At 50.1% G+C, this 26,113-nt stretch overlaps 1 protein-coding gene across 1 annotated transcript in view; it reads right to left on the bottom strand.

The window, feature by feature from the left end:
* ltk (leukocyte receptor tyrosine kinase) overlaps positions 1–26,113 on the bottom strand; it is a 261,905-nt gene that overhangs the window by 131,892 nt on the left and 103,900 nt on the right. Inside the window, exons 4-7 of the mRNA XM_038784003.1 lie at positions 18,829–19,003; positions 13,676–13,826; positions 10,975–11,106; positions 7,843–7,999 (exon numbers count right to left, since the gene is read on the bottom strand). Coding sequence (XP_038639931.1) covers positions 7,843–7,999; positions 10,975–11,106; positions 13,676–13,826; positions 18,829–19,003 — 615 coding nt within the window. The remainder of the gene's footprint in view (positions 1–7,842; positions 8,000–10,974; positions 11,107–13,675; positions 13,827–18,828; positions 19,004–26,113) is intronic.

Genomic DNA, 26,113 nt, shown 5'->3' with positions numbered 1-26,113 from the left:
TTAAGGCCGCGCGCCAAGATGACGCGCATCTGGCGCCTGTATGACGTCAGCCGCGCATGCGCAGGTTGGAGCCGGCTCCAACTCGCGCATGCGCGGGTGACATCATCACGCCATTGACGGAACCCGCGCATGCGCAGTTCCGCATTTCTCCACCGCCACCCGACAAGATGTAGCGGCTTGATCTTGTCGGGCGGCGGAGGGGAAATAGTGCGTCCCTTTTGGTCGCAGGCCCGACGATTGGTGGGCACCGATCGCGGGCCTATCCCCTCCCGAGCACAAAGGTGGTGCTCCCACCCCAAACGGGCATCCAGCGCCCGTTTTTACGACGGCAGCAAGCAGGTGTGTTTGCTGCTGTGAAAAAACGGGCGTAAAGGCCCGGCCGCTCGGCCCATCGGCAGCGGAGAATCGCCGCTTGCCGTAAAAAACGGCGAGCGGCGATTCGTGAAGTGGGTCGGGCGAGGGGGGGGGGGGAGAATAGCGGGAGGGCGCAAAAAATGTCAGGAGGCCCTCCCGCTATTCTCCCACCCGGCGTGGGCAGCGGAGAATCGCGCCCTAAGTGTTGATAGTGACGCAGAATTGGTGGTCTTTCACTACAGCAAGTCTGGTGCCACACCTGGACCGATTCCGCCAGTGGTAAGAGGCGAGCACCGGCGCCACTTGGAACACAATCGATTCTAATGAGAAACATTGCCGGATTCACCGGTTTCGCGATTGACACTCAGGAGGCTGACAAGCTGCAGCCGCATATACACACTTTACTCTCCACACACACCATCCCAGCCAACAAGATGGCAGCAAGACACGTGGCACCAAGGTTCCCGGACACGGAACGCCATTGAGGATCAGAGCATGAACCTGGGCAGGGAAGGACGATGCCAGTCGCTGCTGTTTGCCATCCCTGGGCGCAGGTGGCAGAGACAGTCGGCGCTGTCGTCCAGACAGGCCAGCAGGGCCGGAATAAACTGCACGACCTCCTCAGGACAGCCAGGGTGAGTAGGCAGCACGGTGCCCCTGCCCCACACATCTGTAACCTTACCCCCCCCCCCCCCCCCACCACAAACCTAGAGGCTGGCAAACCACATGGCCGCCATGGCCGGGTATCCTGGCCACTGAAGCCACCAGCTATCGACCACCTGGGCTGCATGTGTCAGATTGTCTAACACTGTAGTTTTCTTTTCCCATCCCCAGGAGAAGGCCGTGCACAACCGCTGGGAGTGGGAGAAGACAGGAGGGGGAACGCCGGACCTGTGGCACCTCAATGTGGCTGAGCAGAGGGCCCTGGATCTGGTCAGCAAGCCCAAGGAAAAGGCAGTCGCCGGGGTGGAGGTTGGCGTTGACTGAGGAAATGAAACCCCGCTGAGTTGCAGTTCCCCATGACACGTGTGTCAACCCACACCACCCCCATCCTCCATTACCCCCACCCTTACCACCTCCCATCGTCAACCACACGGTGACCCCCACCACCCATGGTCTAATCATACATCTTGTCTTGTATCTTGCAGGACCTTGTGGTGATGGGGCGGGTCCATCTGGCATCTCCCGTGCTAGCAGTGCCACATACGGAGCCCCCACCCCCATGATCCGAGCAGCGATGAGAGCAGAGCTCAGACACCAGCCCTCTGCCCGGGCTACACGGTGGCCCCAGTTGGCACTGCGGGCTCTGCCCTCGCATGTTCCCCCCCACCTCACACACATCCCCACACCCCTGGCCCTGTCGGAGGCTGGCACCGTGGGGTCCTAGCCTTGGCGCCTGTCTCTGATGCCAGGGCTACAGTTGACTGGCACTGCCCTTGCCAGCGGCATGCTCCACGGCCCCTGCCCGACGCTCCCGTTGGGGCTACTGTGCCCGTTTCCCTGGGTGGCCCACCGGCGGGTGGCAGCTGGGTTGGGTGAGGACTGGAGAGTGGGGGGTGGTGGAGGGGTGAGGGCACCCCACAGCCACTGTCACTCTGCAGAACCAGAGGCCAAGGTGTGTGGTAAGTGGGGTGAACAGCAAGGTGGCTGCCTTGCAGGCCACGGTAACGGCGGTCCGTGACGGGACTCCGTCCAGTGTCGTGGGGGGTCACCCCAGCCACTCGGCCTGTTACCTTCCAATCACAACCCCCTCCCCCGGCCGTGGCAGGGCCCCCCTCCCCCGGCCCTGGCAAGGCCGCCCCCCCCCCCCCACTCCCCTCCCCCCCACCCACCTCCCCCCGCTAATGATATGCAAATAGTGTTTACTGTTTGTGCATTCCGGTATACATTAACGCCCCTGCCCAGGTGATGGAGAATTGCGATTTGGCATCTAATTGGTGCCCGCTGTGATTTAGGCATTGGGACCTATTCTCCGCCCAATCGCATTTCCCGATTCCGGCGTTGGTCAACGGATAATCACATCCAGTGAATTTCTGGCTTGGAATATAACTAACTTGCAGTGATATCTATGACAGATAAACCCATGGCAGGATTCCCGTTTCAGAAACTAAGGGCGAGATTCTCCCATATGGGGAGAAATCGTAAGGCTGGCGTCAAATCCGGGCGGGTTTGACACCAGCCCCCCCCTTCCCGACCGGGGACCGATTCTGGTCCCCGGTCGGGGCTAGCAGCCCGACGCCGTAAACTCCGGCATCGCGGGCTTAACGAATTTCATTAAGCCCGCTTGCCAGAGTTAGCGCCGGCTGACGCGTCATATGACGTCAGCCGCGCATGCGCGGATTGGAAGACTCCAACCCGCGCATACGCGGATGACGTCATCGCGTATTTGCGCGAAACCCGCGCATGCGCGGGCCGGGATGCCCCTCAGCCGCCCTGCGAATGGATACTGTGGGGCGGCGGAAGGACAAATAGTGCGCGGGCATCGGGCCCGCTGCCCGCGATCGGTGCCCACCGATCGCGGGTCCATGGCACCCTTGGCACGGCCGTGGTACAGCCGTGCCAATCGGTGCCATGGTTATAAAAAGCGAGAGTTTACGGCCGTTTTTACGAACGGCCAGACCAGGTGTGTTTGCCGTTCGTAAAAACAGCCGTAAAGGGCTGGGAATTCGGCCCATCCATCAGCTGTGAATCGCTGCCGGCCGTAAAAAAACGGCGGCAGCGATTCGTGTCGTAAAATTTTACGAGCCACGCTATTCTCCGCACCGTCGGGAGTGCGGAGACTCTCGCCCTAAGTGTTGATACAGGAACTGAATCGGTGGAGTCCCATGACAACTAAATTTGCGCCGATCCTGGAGCAATTCTTGATCCGTTAATGTACTAACAGCGGCGCCACGTAGAACCTAGTCGTTTCCAATGAAAAACGGTGTCCGCTTCGGTGAAGTTGGGATTGGCCCTCAAGGGGCTGACAAGGTGCAGCCACATATCAGCACTCCACTCCCCACACACACGCGTTCCAGCCTGCAGCATGGAAGCAAAAAGAATGGCACCCCAGTTCACTGATGAAGAGCTCGAGACCCTGTAGGACGCCGTGGAGGGGAGGTGGGCCACCCTGTTCCCCGGGGTGGGAATGAGGCTGCCACCCACCGGCGTACACCGGGCCTGGGTACAGGTGGCAAAGGCCGTGAGCACCGTGCGCCCACCACAAGAACTGGACAGCAGTGCAGACAGAAGCTGCACGACCTCCACAGGACGGGCAAAGTGAGTCAGCAGCACTGTGCCCCTGGCACCAACACCCGTCCCAAACACCTGTGAAACCCACCCCCCCTAAACCTGGAGTGTGTCTGAACCCCACCCGCCAGCAGTGTGTTCGCACCCTAACCTGCACCTCATGCCAGTATCTATACCGATCGCCATGGCCGGGTGCCCTGGCCACGAAGGCCAACAGCTGCCCAACCCTTGTGCTGCCCACGTCTGACTGTCTAACACTGTACACATTCTGTCTCTCCACCCGGGAGGAGGTGGCGCATAAATGGAGAGAGAGAGAGAAAGACTGGAGGAGGACCGTCAGACCTGTGGCCCCTCAGCGCCACTGAGCGGCGGGCACTGGACCTAGTCGATGGACCCAGAAAGTGGACGGTCACCAAAGTGGAGGTCGGCATCAGGCAACCAAGTGAGACCCCGCTGCATTGTGGTTTCCCGTGGCATGCGTGGCACAACCTCCATCCCACCCACACCACCATCCCCACACCCCCACACCCCTATACCCTCAATCAAATCATGAGTCACATTTTGTTTCTTGGAGGATCACCTGTCCATGAGGTGGATCCTTACGGTGTCCCCGACCTCAACCCTTTTCTTAAGAATAAATTTAGAATAACCAATTCGTATTTTTTCCAATTAAGGGGCAAATTAGTGTGGCTAAGCCACCTACCCTGCACATCTTTGGGTTGTGGGGGCAAAACCCACGTAGACACGGGGCGAATGTGGAAACTCCACACAGACAGTGACCCAGAGCTGGGATCGAACCTGGGACCTTGGCGCCGTGAGGCAGCAGAGCTAACCACTGCACCACTGTGCTGCCCCCCGACCTCAACCCTAAGTAGATTTCAGCGATGAGGAGGTAACAGACAGCAACGCCAACCCCAAAAGGCCAGCTTGACACACCCCGGAGACGACACTGACTTTGTGCACAGCTGTCTTCAGTACTCTCCATCATCCCGAGAGACTCACCTGGGTTGGGCATTTGGTGAAGAGGCTCCTGGGGCACTATCTGGTGCGCATCACACACGTGCTGCAGTACATCAGGCGGAGGTAGGAACCCTCGAGGTGGCGGACGGTCGGAGGGCAGTTGACCCCAGGGATTAGCTGCCGTTCAGACAAGTCTCAGGTTTTTGGAAAAGTGGACTCATCGATAATGGAGATGCAGCCACAGAGCCAGGGACTAGCAGTCAGCAACCATCCAGTGCCTGCAGGTGCTGTTGGAGGAGTCCAATTGCGTGCAAGGGGCAGGAGGTGGTACCGACAATGTGTATCATCCAGCCCAACACAACACGGTGGCGTCTGCAGTGAACACCTTGGGGGCAAAGGCATCGACCATGGGTCAGGATGTCCAAGGCCTGGGGCACTCTGTGCAGGCGGTGGCCAAGGCACCTGACAGGGCTGGGGCTGCTTTGTACCAGGGCCAGGTTGACATTGCAGCCGCTCCTGAGCATGGCCCAGGCACAACGGGTTATGGATGAGGGTGGCATCATCATTGTCCTGGCACTAGCTGATCTGCGCCAGTCCCAGAGAGAGGTGGCCCAGTCACTGTGCACCACGGCTGCAAGCTTGCAGACCCTGGTCAAGACGAGAGCGGGCCTCCAGGACTGACAGCGCCAGGTGGTGGGGGAGCCTCAGGGGTTAGCACCACTCACACCCTTGTCCCATGGATTAGCCCGGGGGTCATGGGGCACCCCGTGTTAAGTAATGGATTAAGAGACATTGCAATTAGTTGTCTCATTTATGTTAAATGTTCAATGATTGTCTCATTTATGTTAAGTGTTCAATGATTGACACTGATATGTAAAGGAGCTTCAGGTGGCCTCTGGATCTGGTGATGTGATGATTGAGTTTAGTGCAGAGTCTGTTAAAGTGAAATAAAGGTGTTTGTGAAAAGGAGCTGGACTTTTGTCTCTTCATGCCACAGCATCATTCGTTTAACACCCCGGGGGAGCAGGAGGTGATGGGGCCTGTGCCGGTGACTCCTGTAGGTAGGTCCTGAAACAGCAGTGCCTCGGACTCCTCCGCTCCTGTCTCTGGCGCATCCAATAGGCAGTGGACAGAACAGGGTGGCAGCACACCACCTGGGACACCCTGACAACTACAGGCCCATCCAAAGGAAGGCTGCCAAAGGGGACTCATGTCACAGGATGGGATTTGCAGCAGCATTATATGGCAATGATGTACTACATGGCAATCCACTTAGACATAGCGTGAGTGCCTGTAAGGCCAGAAAGGTAGACAACAGTTAGGTCGGCATGAGTGCAGCACATAGGATAGCCCGAGGGCACAAACCTTTATAGTGACGTTCACATGTTATTTTCAAAATTAGCACTTGTGCACAAAAGTGTGGGGCACTGTGGGTGAGGTGGGGGAGTGGGATAGGAGGTGAAGGTAGGTGGATGGTGGAGGTGGTCACGGGTCAGGGCCCCCGAGTTCAGACCCTGCACATCGCCCCGGTACCAGGCCCTTCCCCTCACCCCCTGTCCCTACCTCGGCCTCCCCAAGGGTTCAGTGGGACCGTGTGATGGAATGGCCAGCTCACATGCCGGGATCACCCAGGTGGACGGTGGAAGTGTTATCGTGGGCAGGACTCCGACTCTGTGGAATGATCCAGAGCATCAGAGCTTATCGCAGAGCGGGTTGTCATCATCCTCCATCCCATGGACCAGTGTTACTGCCAATACAGGGCCTGCACCTGCAGGTAGGAATGACGGAGGGGACTGTGAGTTAGGCAGGTGGTCATGGGAGGTGGTGGTCAGCCGGAGCGGGAGCGTGTGATGGTGGGGATGGGATGTTCGTGTCTTCGACCAGACCTCCTAGTCGGTGAACATGGAGGGAATTAGTGCGTCCCGTGCGCGCCATCCCCGGCACTCACATTGTGCAGCGACTTGTGCTAGCCGGGCCACATCGCTGCCGATCCTGGCCCTCCTCCGCATCCTCCTCACGGAGGAGGCCTGGCGTTTATCCCCCTCCTCCAGCACTTCACACCCCTCTGCTGCGCAATGTTGTAGACACAACAGGCCGCCATGATGTGGGAGACCCTCCTAACGCTATACTGGAAGGTCCTCACAGAGTGGTGTAGGCACCTTCAGGATGCCGAAGCACTGCTCGATCATGCCCCTGGTCAGGGCATGGGCGTTCTTGTGGTGGGTCTCCATGTCCGTCTGTGGCCTCCTCTGGGTAGGTGTCATCAAACACGATCGCCCAAGAGCCAATCCCTCACCCGGTGTGCGCCTTGAAGGTGAGAGGAACCGTCGAGTGTGCCAGGATGATGGCGCTGTGCACACTGCCCGGGTATCAGGCACAGATGTGCATGATTTGCAGCTCATGGCCACACACCAGCTGCATGTTCATCGAGTGGAACCCATTTTGGTTCGTGAGGACTTACCCACCATGGGCTGGTGCTCATGGAGGGACATGAATCGCCCCCTAGACCTGGGGCATCCCGGTGATGGCGGTGAACACCACTGCCTGGGCATCCTGTTGGGCATGGTCCACATTGAAGCCGATATATTGTGCTGACCGGGCACATAAGGCGTCCGTGACGGCACGGATGCAGCTGTGCACTGAGGTCTGTGAGATCCCGGACAGGTCTCCACTCGGCACCTGGAAGGACCCCATGGCGTAAAGGTTCAGGGCGACCGTCACCTTTTTGAAAAAAATCTTGGGGGCAATTTAGCGCGGCAGATCCACTTACCCTGCACATCTTTAAGTTGTGGGGGTGAGACCTACACAGACACAGGAAGAATGTGCAAACTCCACACAGACAGTGACCCAGGGCCGGAATCAAACCAGGGTCCTTGGCGCCATGAGGCAGCAGTGCTAACCACTGTGACACCGTGCCGCCTTGTGCGACCATCATTTTGGTGTCCTCCCCATACGTACACAGTACCAGGTGCGCCATGATCCGACAGACATGTTGCATTGTCCCAGTACTCAGACGGAGTCTTTGGCGACATGCCCGGTCCAGCAGGTCCTCGATTGGCAGGCGCTGCCGGTACACACGAGGCCTGATGAAGCGTCTCCTTCCCACCTCCTCCTCGGCCTGTTGGGCAGCCGGCTCTCCATCCTCACCAGTTCCCTCCTGTTCCTCAGGGGCAGGCTCCGGTGAGGCAGGGTCCTCTTCGAGCAACTCCAGCTCGTACAGCCTCAGTGCATCCCCCAGGGCTGTGGTGGCTAGGTTGAAAGAAGTAAAAGAAATTACACATTATCTTTTCACTCACTAACCTGCTGCCCCGATTTGGCCATTGAATCCAGGCACTGATGTGTCATTTTCATATTGCTCCACCATCAGATCATCCATAATGGCATCTGGGTCCTCCAAATATGCTTTGCCACCCCCACCAGCTGCAATCAATAGTGGCACTGAAACCCCATTCTCCATCTGCATAGAAAGCATCATTTAAACAACGCAAATAATCATTTTTGTTCTGTACTTTGTACTGAAAAAGTACTCTTAACAGCGTTAGTTTCCAATGAATTGAAATCTTTGGATCCTCCTGCTCTCCATAAACAAAACAATTCCATGGCCCATCATCTGTAGACCTTGTTGCCCAGCGGAGTATTGTAAGAAGTCTTACAACACCAGGTTGAAGTCCAACAGGTTTGTTTGGAATCACTAGCTTTCGGAGCATAACTCCTTCATCACCTGGACTTTAACCTAGTGTTGTAAGACTTTTTACTGTGATCACCCCTGTTCTTGAAAATACAGAAAAATGTGTCATTTGAAACATGGAAGTCTGGCAATATCTGGTTTGAGAGGGTACAGGGAAAGATCCCACAAAAGGTTAATAGCAGCTGCAAAGAGCAGGGTTGTAAAATGTAGATTCTTGCTCACAAGCAGGCTAATCATACACATAGGTTTCATGTGGTAAGCTAAAACAATGGCTCACACCTTCATGGAATGTAACTATCTCAGGAAGCATCTGAAAAAGCATGGATGAGAGTTTCAATTGCATTAAGTGACGAATGTTTAAAACAGGCAAGTCTTTCAAGTCATAACCAAGTTAAATTTTAGCATACAGCTAAAAGCAAAGTTTCACACCTTAATTGAAATAAACTCTCTTAGTAAACAGCTGGAAAGGATGGAAGATGCCCAGTCGAATTTGGTGTCAATTTTAAAGTGTAAAATTCTATGAACATCAAGACAATTAAAAGAAAATTGGAGACGACCTGTCTATGAGAAACATAATTTAAGTCAAAATCAAAGGCAAAGTTATGAGCTGGGGACAATTGGAAAATTAAACGATTCGAAATCACAGAAATAAAAGTTAACTATTGAAACCAAAGCATTTTTTAATCAGATCTGAGAGGAGACGATATGCCCAAAATGAATAATTAGTTGTAGTAAGATGTTTACATCAAAGATACTTTTAAACTATCAAAGTGAAACAAGCCCATTTACAATAAAGTCGTTAAAACTTAATAACTCTCAGAAAGAGAATATAAACCCAGGGAGCAGAAGCAGAAGAGCAACAGCAACAGCAACAGGAGAGAAGCGGAGGAGAACTCAGAGAGAGAGAGAGAGAGAGCTCGGTCATGGGAAAGACAAGGCAAGCAGCCGAGTTTAAACAGTTATACATCTAAGGAAGACTAGAATTTAAACAGGAGTCAGAGTCAGCTTAGAGATAGCTAGCAGAGCCAGCTCTCACAGCTCGTTGCATGGGAAGAACAGGACACAGCAACCGAGTTCACCAGCGAATACAACTCAAGAAGACCAGATTTTAAGAAGATCGATTGCCAAGGTGGGCCTGAAGCAACCAGCAGCAGCCAGAAGCAAGATCTTTTTTCCTTTCTGTAAAGAAAGTGTTTGCAGCTTTTAAAAGAAAAAATATAATAATAAAAATAACTTAACCTGAAAAAGTGGTTATTAGCTTACTTCACTTCCTTAATAACGCAGGACCCAGGACATCAATGCTATTAAGGGGTAAGTAGGTAAAATTCTTCGGTGAAGGTATGGGTTATACCGGGGGATAACTTGAAAAGATAGTTTGACCTGAATAGCATCCACAGAAGCCTGCACTGGAGTCAGGGAGTGAGAATCCCTGTTCACCATTTAGAATATCAACCTTTTTTTTTGGTATAGGGGGAATTCTAAGAATAGTGGTGAGTTTTAACTTCACCCCAGTCCAACACTGGCATTGCCACATCAGTGGAGTATTGACCATCTAATTTGAGATCAATCCCAATAAGCTTCATGTCTTGTTCATACCTTGTGGTTAGCAGCACCTCCGGAAGGTGGTGGTGAGCTGCCTGGAGGTTTCACTCCAAGCCACTCAACTTCCTGACTTGGAATAATATCGCTGTTCCATCATTGTCGCTGGGTCAAAATCTTGGAACTCCCTCCCTAACTGCACCATGGGTGTACTTACACCACATGACTGCCGCGGTTCAAGAAGGCAGCTCACCATGTGGTTAGCAGCAAGCTACCAATTGTTACTTGTAGCTTTGGCTCAGTGGCAGGACTGTTACCTCTGAATCAGGAGATTTACATTCCAGAGGCTTAAGTCCACAATCTGCCTGACACTTCAGTGTAGTACCAAGGGAGTGCTGCACAGATGGAGGTCCCATCTTGCAGATGAGACATTAAGCCTAAATCTCATCTGCCTTCTCAGTTGACATAATAGATGCCACACCAATATTTTGAAGAAGTGCAGAGAGTCCTGGCTGACATATATCCCTCAAACATTATGATTAAGCTCACAGGTTAACTGGTCACTCTCACATTGCTGTCCATGGAAGTTTGCTGTATGCAAATTTGCTGTCAGATTTTGTACATGGGTGACAATACTTCAAGAGTACTTCATTGGTTGTAAAGTACTTTGGGACACCCTGAGATTGTGATAGATGTTATATAAATGCATGCCTTTCTTTCTCTTCTTTTCAATTAGTCAAATGAGTAACACCATAGCATATAAGGCTACGGACTAAGTGCTCAAGATGGAACTGGAATAGATCGGTGCTCGATTGCTGGCACAGACAAGATGGGCTGAAGGGCCTCTTTCTGTGCTGTATGACCCTATGACCAGTTGGAGCATGCTCTCGAGTCACAAGTGATCAAATAGGACCCAAGATGGCCAACAATAGCTTGGATTTAATAAGCACTGCGTAATGTCCCAGTTGGACTGCATTGTACATGTCTGAGGGAAGCTGAGTACTGAACCTGAAAGATGAAATTTAAGAGAAGGAAAACATAATGGAAACATAGACATAGAAACATAGAAAACAGGAGCAGGAGTAGGCCATCCGGCTCCTTGAGCCCACTCCACCATTCAACAGCAGGAGACCTTCCAGCAATTTGTACAGTGGAATTGCCTGTGAAGACATACAGTTATGTTCCTTACAACAGAACCTGCATACCTTGAAGATATATGTGGCTCCTCCGCCGCCGCCTCCACCTCCTGCCCATTCTGACATGGCATTATTAGCATTGTATTCATCTTCGATGATGGAAGATTCTCCCAAACAGATCTTCCGCGTCATGGAATCTTTCTAAACAGAAAAACGGAGATTCTGGTAACTTCTAGGCCATTCTAGTCATCCTGTCGCCATTCTATAGATGCAGCTTATTTCTCTTAACACGTACATTTATAGGGAAGATAGATGAGCGCATGAGGGGACGGTAACTGAAAGATATGTGATTGGAGAGGTTCATGTGAAGCATATTGCTGGTATACGGCGTTGGGGCCGAATGGCCTGTTTCTGTGCTTTAAACCAGTTAGTTTTATTCACAGCATCTAGCTTCCATTGTATAAAATGCTGATTTGCCAGAATGGATTTGAGGATCGGCTTGAAGTTGAACAGATTTCATCCGTCATTATCTGAAAAGGTGGAGTGGAAAGTTGTGGCTGGAAGATGACCTCCAGACACAGCTGGGTGAGGTTTTTATTTGTCAGTCAAGTACCTGACATGCTCACAACTCCATCTCCAGGCCAAGTGGGTAACAACTGCACACTCAAAAGAGTTTCTGTTTTCTTTTATGGTGTTGAAGGAAAAGTTGTATTTTCAACACAGGAGACGTAATGTGGCCATAAACGTCTGATTTCAAAGTCGAAGGACAGAATTTTACGGTTCCCCAGAGGTGGGTTTGAAGGCTGGCATAATGCAGCTTGCAGCCTGTCCACCACCTACCTGCCCGCCCCCAACCACTCTTTCATTTTACAAGGGGATTTGTGGAGGCGTCGGGTTTACCTGCCCTCTTTGGGCTTGTTGAGGTCCTGAGTGGCCAATCAATTGCCACCTCAGTGTTTCATCCCGCCCCACTGCTATTTTACCCATGGCATGGGGAGACCCATGTCAAGCGGGTAGCCCAGCAGCTTTAGCTGTGTGGTTTGCTGTCATGCAAGTTGAGATGGGGAGATGTGGGCGAGGGGGTGATATATCCTTTGGTGATCTTTTTGCCTATTGTAGGTAACACCCCAAAAGGGTATGAAATGAAATGAAATGAAAATCGTTTATTGTCACGAGTAGGCTTCAATGAGAAGTTACTGTGAAAAGCCCCTAGTCGCCACATTCCGGCGCCTGTCCGGGGAGGCTGGTACGGGAATCGAACCGTGCTGCTGGCCTGCTTGGTCTGCTTTAAAAGCCAGCGATTTAGCTCAGTGAGTATAACCCTCATTAACAGAAACCTCCCCATCCGCCTCTCAAATCCAGCTTTCCGACCACCTCACTCCTCTCGCTGGGGCCTGCTAATACACCAGAATGATCTTCAGTCCGACTTCTATTAGCTCCTCTTCCAAGGGGACTGCCTGTATGCCCAGGATGACAGTTACTTGGAAAAGCTGATGCAGGGACTAGAACATAGAACATAGAACAGTACAGCACAGAACAGGCCCTTCGGCCCTCGATGTTGTGCCGAGCAATGATCACCCTACTCAAACCCACGTATCCACCCTATACCCGTAACCCAACAACCCCCCCCCCCACCTTAACATTACTTTTTAGGACACTACGGGCAATTTAGCATGGCCAATCCACCTAACCCGCACATCTTTGGACTGTGGGAGGAAACTGGAGCACCCGGAGGAAACCCACGCACACACGGGGAGGACGTGCAGACTCCGCACAGACAGTGACCCAGCCGGGAACCGAACCTGGGACCCTGGAGCTGTGAAGCATTTATGCTAACCACCATGCTACTGTGCTGCCCGATATTCACCATCTGCCAAGGTAGGATTTGAACTTGGGTCCCCAGAGAATGACTCTGTGTCTCTGGACTACTTGTCCAGCGACAAACCCACTATGCCACTGCCCCTAAAGACTAAAGAGATGTTGGCCATTTGATTGGCTGGCAAGCACTCTAAGGTGTGACTTTGTCTCCAGATGAAGGCAGGAGACTCAGCCTTAGGCAATTAATGATTAAATTATTTAGCAAAATGTTAAATGGCTGCTTGGCAGCCGGTACTGGCAGGGCTGCGTTCCCCACTGATCCTTTAGGTGGCAGGGCAGGAAACTCCGCCATCTAATAAATCCTGCCCTTGCTACAGGGTAGTACATGGTTCAGAGTAGCAATACTTGAGGGTGGAGGCTTCGAAAGGGGGAGTGGGACTAAGTGAACTGCTCTTACAGACAGCCAGGAAGTCCACTAAAGATGACATGCGGAAAATCTTTTTTACCTTGCGACTGCTTAAGATCTAGATGTGGTGGCCTGAAGATGTGGTGAAAGCAGAATCTATCATTGCTTTCAAAAGGGAATTGGATAAGGATCTGAAGAGAAAACAAATGCAGGGCTACGGGGAAAGGATGGGGACTGGGACCAAATTGTTCTCGTGGAGAGCCAGCACTGGCTTGATGGACCAAATGTCCTCCTTCTGTGTTGCAGCCATTCTAAGTTTTGATGAGCAATGTGGTAATGTATGCTGCTCTATAGGCAAGAGGGCAAGGCAACAAGACATTTTTCCCAATCAGATGTGGATCTGATTCGAGATGGATACATCATTCAAGTCTTGAGTCCCAAATGGTATAATCCCCTTGTTTGCCTGCCCTTGATACATTTACACTTAATCAAGCCCCCTTCATCCTTATAATGTGACACACCAGATGTTTAAGACATTCTACATACCCCCGGGCAGGCATCTTCTCCTTGCTGTCCGACCAGGATATAAAGAAGATCATCCTTCTCCAGATGAAAGATGGCTGAAATGAAAATTCCATGTGACCTCTTATTGCTGTTCCGGGCGCCTTTTCCACCTGCTGCTCCATAAGCAGACACCCTAGAGAAAAGGGAATGGTGAGGGACTGCTGAAATCAGACTCAGAGACTAAAGAGTGAGAGATCCATTTGAATTTGACCCATTTGACTTGGCACTGGGACTTGACAGTGAATATGATTGAGTAGAATCGAAACACAGACGCATGAACGAAGGACTAACTAGAAACAGAGCTCTGACTAATCAGAGGGAAAGATTTACTAAAATCAGAACTAATATGGATTAACAGAGGATATATTTTAAAATTGTTTTTAAGAATTGGGCATCACTGGCAAAGTGGTTGCCTATCACTAATTGCCCTTGAGAAGGTGATGAAAAGCCTTATTGAAATGCAGCAGTCCAGAAGGTGTAGGTACACCCATAGTGCTGTTAGGAAATAAGTTCTCGGCTTATGACGCAGCAACGAGGTGGGTCGCTGCAAAGGAATGACAATACAGTTCCAAGTCAGGGTGGTGTGTGACTAGAAGCAATTCTATTTTAGATGCTGTCATTGACATTAACTTGGACTGGGATTTTCCAGACTTACCTCTGGCAAGCATCATCATGGGTGGGGTGGGAAAGCTGGAGAGAATTTAAAGGTCTAAATTTTCCTGTCTTGCCCATGACGATGCACACTGGTGATGAGACTGGAACATCACAACTTTAGACGTCAAAAGCTTTGGTGTATGTGAAGGAACCTGCACAGACTCCACCTGTCATCTAATCTTTGAAAAGCCCAACTATAAGAAACTGGATAAGTTAGGCCTATCCTATGCTCTCATCTTGTTTGGGTTGCCAGATCTGCCTTAAGAAGTGGATGGATGGGATGATTGTGGAAGTACCAAATGATGTTGCTGATGCTAGACAGCCCACAGATTTGTTTGCTTTGTACGTTTGCTGCCCTTATGCTTCAATGTGGTAGAGGCCACAGGTTTGGAAGGTGCCATTGAAGGAACTTTGGTGAGTTGCTGCAGTGCATCTTATAGATGGTACATACTGCTGTTACTGTAAGTCGGTGGAAGAGGGAGTGAATGCCTAAGGTGGTTGATGGGTTATCAACCCAAGGGGCTGCTCTCTCTTGGATGCTGCTGAGCTTCTTAAGTGTTGTTGGAGCTGCACTTACTCAGGCAAGTGGGGAGTATTCCACCACACTCCTGACTTATGCTTTGTGGATGATGGACAGGCTTTTGGGAGGTGAGTTACTTGCTGCAGAATTACCAGCCTCTGACATACCCCTTTAGACACTACTACTTAAATCAATTAATACTATGCCCCACAGGCCCAACCATTTTCAGCTGTTTCATCAATCACCTTCCTTCCATCACAAGGTCAGAAGTGGGGATGTTTCCTGATGACTGCACAATGTTCAGATCCATTTATGACTCCTCCAATGTTGAAGCAGTTCATGTCCATATGCAACAAGATCTGTACAACAATCTGATTTGGGCAGATAAGTGGCAAGTAACATTCATGCCATTCAAATGCCAGGCACTGACCACCTCCAACAAGAGAGAATCTAAACATCTCCCCTTGGCATTCAATCACATTACTGAATTCCCCCTATTATCAACATTGTGGTGGTTATCATTGATCAGAAACTGACTGGACCAGCTACAAAAATCTTTTAGCTAAAAGAGCAGATCAGAGGTTGGGAATTCTGTGGCGATTAACTCACCCCTTGACTCCCCAAAGCCTATCCACTTTCTACAAGGCACAATCAGGAGTGTGATGGAATACTCTCCACTTTCCTGGAGAAGTGCAGCTTCGACAGTATTCAAGAAGCTCAGCACCACAAAGGGCAAAGTGTCCCACTTGATTGGCACCCTATCCACTCCCTTCACCATCTACAAGATGCATTGCAGCAACTCATCAAGGCTCCTTTGATAGCCCCTTCCAAACCTTCAACATCTGGAACCTAAAACGACAAGGACACCAGATGGATGGGAACTCCACCCTCCGTAAGTTCAGCTCGAAGCAACTCACCATCCTCAATTGGAACAGTATCACTGTTCCTTCACTGTGTCTGTCAAAATCCTGGAACCCCCTTCTTTACAACACTGTGGGTGCACCTACAGTACATAGACTTTATTTAAAATTAATTTACAGGATGTGGGTGTCACTGGTTAGGCCAGCATTTATTGTCCATCCCTAGTTGCCCTTCAGAAGGTGTTGGTGACTTGCTTTCATGAACCACTGCAGTCCTTGAGGTGTAAGTACACCCGTTGTGCTGTTAGGGAGGGAGTTCCAGGATTTTGTCCCAGCGACAGTGAAGGAATGCCGATATATTTCCAAGTCAAGGTGGTGAGTGACTTGGAGGGGAACCTCCAGGTGGTGGGGTTCCCAGGTATCTGCTGCTCTTGTCCTTCTAGATGGTACTGGTCGTCGGTTTGGAAGGTCCTGTCTAAGGAACCTTGGTGAGTTACTGCAGTGCACCTTGTAGATGGGACACACGGCTACCACTATTCGTCAATGGTGGAGGGTGTGAATGTTTGTGGAAGGGGAGCAATCAAACAGGCTGCTTTGTCTTGGATGGTGTCGAGCTGCTTGAGTGTTGCTGGAGCAGCACTCATCCAGGCAAGTGGAGAATATTCCATTACACTCCTGACTTGTGCCTTGCAGATGGTGGACAGGCTTTGGGGGGTCAGGAGGTGAGTTACTCGCCATTAGATTCCTAGCCTTTGACCTACTCTGGTAGCCACCGTATTAATATGGCTAGTCCAGTTCAGTTTCTGATCAATGGTGACCGCCAGCATGTTGATTGCAGGGGATTCGATGATGGTAAGGCCACTGAATGTCAAGGGATGATGGTTAGATTCTCTCTTGTAGGAGGTGGTCATTGTCTGGCAATTCTGTGGCGTGAATGTAACTTGCCACTTGTCAGGCCAAGCCTGGATATTGTCCAGGTCTTGCTGCATTTGGACATGGACTACTTCATTATCTGAGAGGTCGCTGAACACTGTGCAGTCATCTGCAAACATCCTCACTTCTGACTTTATGATGGAAGGGAGGTCATTGATGAAACAGCTGAAGATGTTTGGGCCGAGGACACTACCCTGAGGAACTCCTGCAGTGATGTCCTGGAGCCGAGACAATTGACCTCCAACCACCACAACCATCTTCCTTTATGCCAGGTGTGACTCCAACCAGCGGAGAGTTTTCCCTATGATTCTCATTGACTCCAGTTTAGCTAAGGTTCCTTGATGCCATATTCTGCCTTGGTGTCAAAGTCAGTCAGTCACTCTCACCTCACCTCTGACATTCAGCCTTTTTGTCCATGTTTGAACCAAGGCTGTAATGAAGTCAGGAGCTGAGTGACCCTGGCGGAACCCAAACTGAGTGTTCGTGAGTAGGTTATTACTGAGTAAGTACCGCTTGATAGTATGGCTGATTTAAAAAATATATATTTAGAGTTACCCGATTTGTTTTCCAATTAAGGGGCAATTTAGCGTGGCCAGTCCACCTACCCTGCGCATGTTTGGGTTGTGGGGGTGAGACGCATGCAAACATGGGGAGAATGTGCAAACTCCACATGGGCAGTGACCTGGGGCCAAGATCGAACCTGGGTCCTCAGAGCCGTGAGGCAGCAGTGCTAATCACTGGGCCACCATGCCTCCCCTATAGCACCGTTGATGACTCCTTCCATCCCTTTGCTGATAATGGAGAGTAAACTGATAGGGCGGTAATTGGCTGGACTGGATTTGTCCTGCTTCTTGTGTACAGGACTCATCTGGGCAATTTCCCACATCGTGGGGTAGGTGCCAGTGTTGCAGCTGTACTGGAACAGCTTGGCTCGGGATGCGACAAGTTCTGGAGCACAAGCCTTCAGGCTGCGGCAGTTCAAGAAGGCATCTCACCAGCACCTTCTCGAGGGCAATTAGGTGGGCCCTAAAAATGTAGCATGGACAGCGACACTCATATCATGTGGAAGAATTTTTTAAAAATTACTTGACCTTATTGTTCTATGTTCTATGTACTAAAATCAAGTCTTGGACATAAGGAGTTTGTTGCTGACCTATTGTGGTGAATGTATTACGGCAACCATTCACCACTGTATTACACTGCATTACATTGTACTATGTTGATGCCCTTGTGGGCTCCATCTATGGCCCACCATTGTATCACGTTACATCGCACTGTATTATGTCAGTGCCCTTGTGGGCTCTGCCTATGGCTCCGTCCCCTCGGGGGAGGTATATAGATTAGAATTAGAATTAGAACAGTACAGCACAGAACAGGCCCTTCGGCCCTCAATGTTGTGCCGAGCAATGATCACCCTACTCAAGCCCACGTATCCACCCTATACCAGTAACCCAACAACCCCCATTAACATTATTTTTTAGGACACTAAGGGCAATTTAGCATGGTCAATCCACCTAACCCGCACATCTTTGGACTGTGGGAGGAAACCGGAGCACCCGGAGGAAACCCACGCACACACGGGGAGGACGTGCAGACTCCGCACAGACAGTGCCCCAGCCGGGAATCGAACCTGGGACCCTGGAGCTGTGAAGCATTGATGCTAGATCTGCTAGATGCTAGATGCAGCATAGATCTGCAGCCTGTAGGCGGCACTCGCAGTCACAGGCAGGCACAGTTCTAGCTGATTAAAACCACTGTTCACTTCAACTCTCCGTTTCGTGTGAATTGATGGTCGCATCACCTATCAACAAGGGTGCATTGGTTTGCCATCCAACAATGGGACATGACAGATGCGGTGTGCCTATTTTTAATGGAAATTGAGTCAGTGAGGTTGATTATTTTAAAGTAGCATGTGATTGTGGCAACAAAGCTTAGTGGGTGCCTTAATAGAACAAATCCTTCTGGTGGTTTTGCGAGAAACTGTATTTATCCTGTGCTGTTGATAGTGGCTCTCTGTACCTAAGTGTCTCAGAGCTGGCTGCAGTCAAAAGATAAGCTTGTTTGGATTCGCTAAGACCTCTGATCACCAATTTGGATGACGCCCTGCACCAGACCAGTGTGATTCAGGATGTGCTGGCTTCAAATGAGAATCGGAGAATTCCACTTACACATATTTGCTTGTCGCTGGAATCTTCCAAGTCTGAGTGCCCTTGAGAGGTCCCTCTGAGTGTAGACCCACAGAGACGTTTGTGTGGCGGTAGGCGTTGTCACACTGAGCTTGAGTAGGTCCATTGGGGCCGCTAGCTCCACAAGATGTAAACCACCAAAACACATCAGAATAGTCTGCAATGGAAAGAAATACATTACTTTATAAGGCGCAATGTCAGGCAAACATCCCTGGTGAGTGCGCTCTCGGCTAGCTAGGCATCCAAAGCCTAGATACTTCACATAACCAAACAAGTCCGACCTTGGGTGACTGCGTGCAGTTCACACTTTCTCCCCGTGCCTGCATGGCTTTCCTCCGGGTTCTCCGGTTCCTCCCACGGTCTAAAGATGTGCAGGTTAAGTGGATTGGCCATGCTAAAAGAAAATTGGCAATGCTAAAAAAAATTACCCCTGGTGTCCAAATGGGGTTATGGGGATTGGGCGGGGGAGTGGGCCTAGCTAGGGTGCTCTTTCAAAGGATCGGTACAGACTCGATGGACTGAATGGCCCTCCTTCTGTGCTGTCGGGGATCCATGACATTCTATGAGTTAACTACCTCTAACTGCACTTTTCCTGAGCCATTCCTTTTTAAAAATAAATTTAGAGTACGCAATTATTTTTTTCCGATTAAGGGGTAATTTAGCGTGGCCTATCCTGCACATCTTTGGGTTGTGGGGGCGAAACCCACACAAACACGGGGAGAATGTGCATACTCCACACGGACAGTGACCCAGAGCTGGGATCGAACCTGGGACCTCGGCGCCATGAGGCAGCAATGCTAACCACTGTGCCACCGTGCTGCCCAATCCTGACCCATTCCTAAGTGGTTTCTTCTGATTGGCTCAGTGGGAAATTTCTCTGGTTATCATTGCCTCATTCCACTGAATATTCAGCGTCTCTTAACAAATCAATGCCCCACACATCATAACTCATTTCCATGGCGTTCCAGCGCATTCCACCATTACACAGCCAGAGAGCGTAGTGGTTTCAGTCAATTTAAAGTCACAAAGATCATTGTTCATAAACAGTTCTTCAGGTTGACGAAAAGGTAACAATTTATTTTCTACTTTATGCAACTGCTTGTTCATTGACTAGCTCCTGTGTCCTTAGTTGTAATTTGTTGCTCTTTTATCAGTAAGGCAATCAAGTGCTAGTACTAATAAGGTATGAATAGAACATAGAACATAGAACAGTACAGCACAGAACAGGCCCTTCGGCCCTCAATGTTGTGCCGAGCCATGATCACCCTACTCAAACCCATGTATCCACCCTATACCCGTAACCCAACAACCCCCCCCTTAACCTTACTTTTATTAGGACACTACGGGCAATTTAGCATGGCCAATCCACCTAACCCGCACATCTTTGGACTGTGGGAGGAAACCGGAGCACCCGGAGGAAACCCACGCACACAGGGGGAGGACGTGCAGACTCCACACAGACAGTGACCCAGCCGGGAATCGAACCTGGGATCCTGGAGCTGTGAAGCGTTTATGCTAACCACCATGCTACCCTGCTGCCCTGTTGCGTAAGATTTCAAATATGATATCAGTTCTATTTTTTAATTATTTCCTTTTGTTTTTTAAAAATAAATTTAAAGTACCCAATTATTTTTTTCCATTTAAGGGGCAATTTAGCGTGGCCAATCCACCTAACCTGCACACCTTTGGGTTGTGGGGGTGAAACCTGTTTTGTTATGCTCTAAGCTTAGCATAATCTGCTTCCTTGTGGCGTACTTGACAAAGGAAGGTTCAGACGTGGAGATAACTTCAACATGTTTATTAAACTATTTACACTTCTCCTACTCGGGTTTGCCACTACTGTTAATCCTTCTATAGCTACCCAGACTGACTAACTAGTCTGATACAATCCACGTGGTGGGAGTGATATTGAATCAACCCTTTGTCTATACTCATTGACTGTCTCCACTGGAAAGAGGAAGATCCTGTGTGTTGTGTCCTTTATATATGGGTTGGTGTAATGCCCTCCTGTGGTCGTGTCACCTCTGTGTGTATCGTGAATGCCCATTGGTCGTGTCCTATCTAACTGTTCTATTGGTTGAGTGTCTGTGTGTCATGTCTCTGGTGCTCCCTCTAGTGTCTAGCTAGTCTACGTGTATTTACATTAACCCCTTGTGTATTTACAGTGATGCATATCACCACAAAACCCACGCAGACACGGGGAAAATGTGCAAACTCCACACAGACAGTGACCCAGGGCCAGGATTCAAACCCGGGTCCTCAGTGCCATGAGGCAGCACTGCTGACCACTGTACCCAGTGACACCCCGTGATGTCAGTTCGAGATGTAAAACATCATATATAAAGGCCTATGAATGCTAAAATCCTCACTTATTCTTTTGTTACCTCTAAACCCGACTATTCCAATATTTTCTGAGCCAACCACATATCTATCATTCTACATAAATTTGAGTTCATCCAAAACTCTGCTGCCCATAATCTAACTTACACCAAGTTGTGTTCTCCCATCATCACTGTGCTTGCTGATATACTTTGGCCCTCGCATCGCCTCAATATTAAACTTCTCTCCAATTCCTCACTCTCGCCCTTCCACCCTTTCGAGATCTCTGCATGGTTCCAATAATCAACTTGCACATCTCCAATGTTCATTACTCCACCATTGGTTGCCATACCTTCAATTGTCTAGGTCCAACGTTCTGGAATTCCTTCCCTATACCTCTCTGTCTTTACACTTCTCTTTGTTCTTTCAGACGCTCATTAAAACCTACCTATTTGACCAAGGTTTGGCTATCTTTCATAATAATCTTTATTGTCACAAGTACACTTACATTAACACTGCAATGAAGTTACTATGAAAAGCCCCTAGTCACCACATTCCGGCGCCTGTTCGGGTACAGAGGGAGAATTCAGAATATCCAATTCACCTAACAGCACGTCTTTCAGGACTTGTGGGAGGAAACCGGAGCACCCGGAGGAAACCCATCCAGACACAGGGAGAACATGCAGACTCCGCACAGACAGTGACCCAAGCCAAGAATTGAACTGGGACCCTGCTGCTGTGAAGCAACGGTGCTAACCACTGTGTGACCGTGCCACCCACATTTATCCTAATATCTCTTATTTGGTCTGGCATATGTTTGGTAACACCTCTGTGATCCACCTTTTCACTATGTTAAATGTGCTATATAAATGGGGCTGTTGTCAACCCTTACCTGCAGTACAGGCTAAGGAAACGATGTGCTGAAGTGCTATCACTGGCAGAAGGCTAGAACTATAGCTTACTGATGGATCATAAAGCCACAGAGCATAGAAGGAGGTAACCTCGCTCCTCATACCTGTGCCAGGAGCTGTCCAAATAGTTCTACTGATTTATAGAATATAGAATATAGAACAGTACAGCACAGAACAGGCCCTTCGGCCCTCGATGTTGTGCCGAACAATGATCACCCTACTTAAACCCACGTAACCCGTAGACCCATAACCCAACAATTCCCCCATTAACCTTACACTACGGGCAATTTAGCATGGCCAATCCACCTAACCCGCACATCTTTGGACTGTGGGAGGAAACCGGAGCACCCGGAGGAAACCCACGCACACAGGGGGAGGACGTGCAGACTCCACACAGACAGTGACCCAGCCGGGAATCGACCTGGGACCCTGGAGCTGTGAAGCATTGATGCTAACCACCATGCTACCGTGAGGCCATAAGTAAGATTTGCTCTTACTTATTGTCCAACAAGCGTAATTGCGTACAGTTCTGGTCGCCTCATTATAGGAAGGACGTGGAAGCTTTGGAACGGGTGCAGAGGAGATTTACCAGGATGTTGCCTGGTATGGAGGGAAAATCTTATGAGGAAAGGCTGATGGACTTGAGGTTGTTTTCGTTAGAGAGAAGAAGGTTAAGAGGTGACTTAATAGAGGCATACAAAATGATCAGAGGGTTAGATAGGGTGGACAGCGAGAGCCTTCTCCCGCGGATGGAGGTGGCTAGCACGAGGGGACATAGCCTTAAATTGAGGGGTAATAGATATAGGACAGAGGTCAGAGGTGGGTTTTTTACGCAAAGAGTGGTGAGGCCGTGGAATGCCCTACCTGCAACAGTAGTGAACTCGCCAACATTGAGGGCATTTAAAAATTTATTGGATAAGCATATGGATGATAAGGGCATAGTGTAGGTTAGATGGCCTTTAGTTTTTTTTTTCCATGTCGGTGCAACATCGAGGGCCGAAGGGCCTGTACTGCGCTGTATCGTTCTATGTTCTATGTTCTAAGCTTTTCCCCCTTCAAGTTCCTTTTGATGAAGGAAGGTTCCATTATAAATTTGGGAATAATGGAAATCTAAATCTACAAATTATCATAGAATTTACAGTGCAGAAGGAGGCCATTCAGCCCATCGAGTCTGCACCAGCCCTTGGAATGAGCACCCTACTCAAGCCCCACACCTCCACCTCATCCTGTTTAACCCTGCAAACCAACCTAACCTTTTTGGACACCAAGGGCAATTTAGAATGGCCAGTCTACCTCACCTGCACATCTTTGGACTGTAGGAGGAAACCGGAGCAGCCGGAGGAAACCCACCCACAGAGAACATGCAGACTCCACACAGACAATGACCCAAGCCGGGAATCTAACCTGGGACCCTGGAGCTGTGAAGCAACTGTGCTAACCACTATGCTACCGTGCTGCTTTAATGAAGATGTATGATTCTATGATAAAGACTTATGTCTACCATACTTCCTCTCAATCAATCCTCTCAATCTACAAATGATTTAAAATGGGAACTGAATTACGCCAATGAATTCACACCTGCCAGTTCATCCCACTGCACCTGAAAACTACCCTTGGCCTTGATGCAATGTCCCAAAAGATTGTCTACTCATAGCTTAAATATCTTGGGATGGAATTTAGACTCTATCCTGTGCCCTTCATTACAAAACTGTTTCATGCAGGAAGTTGCAGGCAAAGACAAGACAGCATCTGGGGCCTTGAAGAACAATTGCACCAAAAGTCCAACCTCTTAACCAATGAGAATTAGAAGTAAGCATAGACAGCCTGATGAGGATGATTTAGAGTAGCTGAGTATCATATCAAGTCAGGGTCAACAGAAAAAGAAGATTAAAAAGTACAGAAGAATTTAAAATTAAAAGTTGAGTTTCTTTCAAATCTCCTCGAGCAATTCATTCGAAGGAATGAGAATCAACGCATTTAATTATTATTTACTTTCTAGGCTAGAGAGGTTCACAAAAATTGTGTAATTAAAAGGGTATGTAAACTTCCAAGTACCAGACTGAACATTCTGGGGTGAGTTTAATGGGCAATTGATGTGAAAACGTAGCACTTTCACCAAATTCACAGGGAGGTTAAAGCTAGTGGAAGAGTGGTGCAAATTGGGGCCAGCAACCTGTGATAATTCTCAATTCATGATGAGGCTCTTCATCACCACAAGTTTCAGTTATTTGCACTTTGATAACAGTGTATGGTGCTCATACACTGTTACATCTTCATTAAAGCAGCACAGTAGCATAGTGGTTAGCACAGTTGCTTCACAGCTCCAGGGTCCCAGGTTAGATTCCCGGTTTGGGTCATTGTCTGTGTGGAGTCTGCATGTTCTCTGTGGGTGGGTTTCCTCCGGCTGCTCCGGTTTCCTCCTACAGTCCAAAGATGTGCAGGTGAGGTAGACTGGCCATTCTAAATTGCCCTTGGTGTCCAAAAAGGTTAGGTTGGTTTGCAGGGTTAAACAGGATGAGGTGGAGGTGTGGGGCTTGAGTAGGGTGCTCATTCCAAGGGCTGGTGCAGACTCGATGGGCTGAATGGCCTCCTTCTGCACTGTAAATTCTATGATAATTCTATGATTCTATGATAAAGACTTATGTCTACCATACTTCCGCTCAATCATCATATGACATATATTCCTCAATTAATATTTAAGTTGGAAGCCTCCTGTGTAAAGTTGTCATACTGTGGATGCAATTCTCAGGCCAATTAGTACTCCTTTTGAAATACATGAGCCTGGCGGAAGGGCTTCTGTGTGGAGCCGAGGAGGTGAGTAGCCATCGTTGCTCGCAGGGAAAGAGTCTGGAGGTGCTGGGCTTGCCACCCCAGTGCTCGGTGGGGGACTCTCCGCAGGGTTGGGCTGCCATAGAGGGTAAGGGGGGGTGTGGGGTGGGGCAACCTGGTGGCAACCGTTCGCAGCACACCATGCCAACCCCTGGATCGTGTTTACCCATTCCAGAGGCAAACCTTGTCCCTGCCCGCCTGCCCCAACGACCCCCCATAACCCCGGCTGACTGCTATGGCTTCTGGCTGCGCGGCTGAAGGCTATTGCTAATAGGGAATTGACAATCGTGGTTAAGTGAGCGCTTCACACATGACAAGTGGATTTCCGTGGATAGGCGGGCCATGTAGCATGTGGGGCTCATTGCCTAGCATTCCAATCAAACCTTGATGTCTGGACACTGTGCCTGAACACTGTGGGAGGCAACACCACACACGCAACATCCGAACACCCAGGGGCTGGGACACAGCTCCGGGGATATGGCCAAGTCCGGAGGGTGGGTGAGCGCCACGGGGAGGGAGGGGGGCGGCGGGATGCCTGGTGAGATGGGCAAAGGGTCCAGAGGTCAGCCCACATTCCAGAGGAAAGTGGCAGAGGCATCATAATGGTTCTGCAAAAAGGTGTTTAATGTGTTTACAATACCTCACTCCCGATGGTGCCACTCCATGGGATGAGTCCAGGTTGGCACTCAGTGCCTCCTCCTCCCAGTCGGTGCCCACAGGGCCCTGGGGTTCACCTTGGGTTGGAGGGGCAGCTGGTCCGAGCCCCGGCTGCCGCTGTATCATCTGGCTCTGCCAGCCCTGGCGGCGCCCCAAAGCCCGCACCATCAGGCGATTCTCCTCAGTGACTGGGACATGCTCTGCAGAGCCTCAGCCATTCCCATCAGAGAGCCGGAGCATTGGTGTCTACTCACTCATGCTGCCCCGGTGTAGGTCGTTGTCCTTTTTCCTGCACTGGAGGCCAGTCCTCCTGGTTACACTCCCCGAACTGACAGCTGCCACCACCTCATCCCAGGCAGCACTGGCTGCCTTGTGGCTGAGTCTACTTAGCCCTCGGGGAACAGGACATCCCTCTTGGTCTCCATGGCGTCTAGCAGCCTTCCCAGGTCAACATCCCCGAATCTTGGGGCTGGTCTCCTGGCCGCCATTGTTGCAAGCTGACTGGGGTTGGCTGTGCAAGTGCAGTTTAAGTGCTGCTCGGCCTTGTTAGC

This window comes from Scyliorhinus canicula, chromosome 2 (genome assembly GCF_902713615.1).
Source record: "Scyliorhinus canicula chromosome 2, sScyCan1.1, whole genome shotgun sequence".
NCBI lineage: Eukaryota > Metazoa > Chordata > Chondrichthyes > Carcharhiniformes > Scyliorhinidae > Scyliorhinus > Scyliorhinus canicula.
Note: the sequence above shows the minus strand (reverse complement) of the source record. Positions and strands in the feature narration are given on the sequence as shown.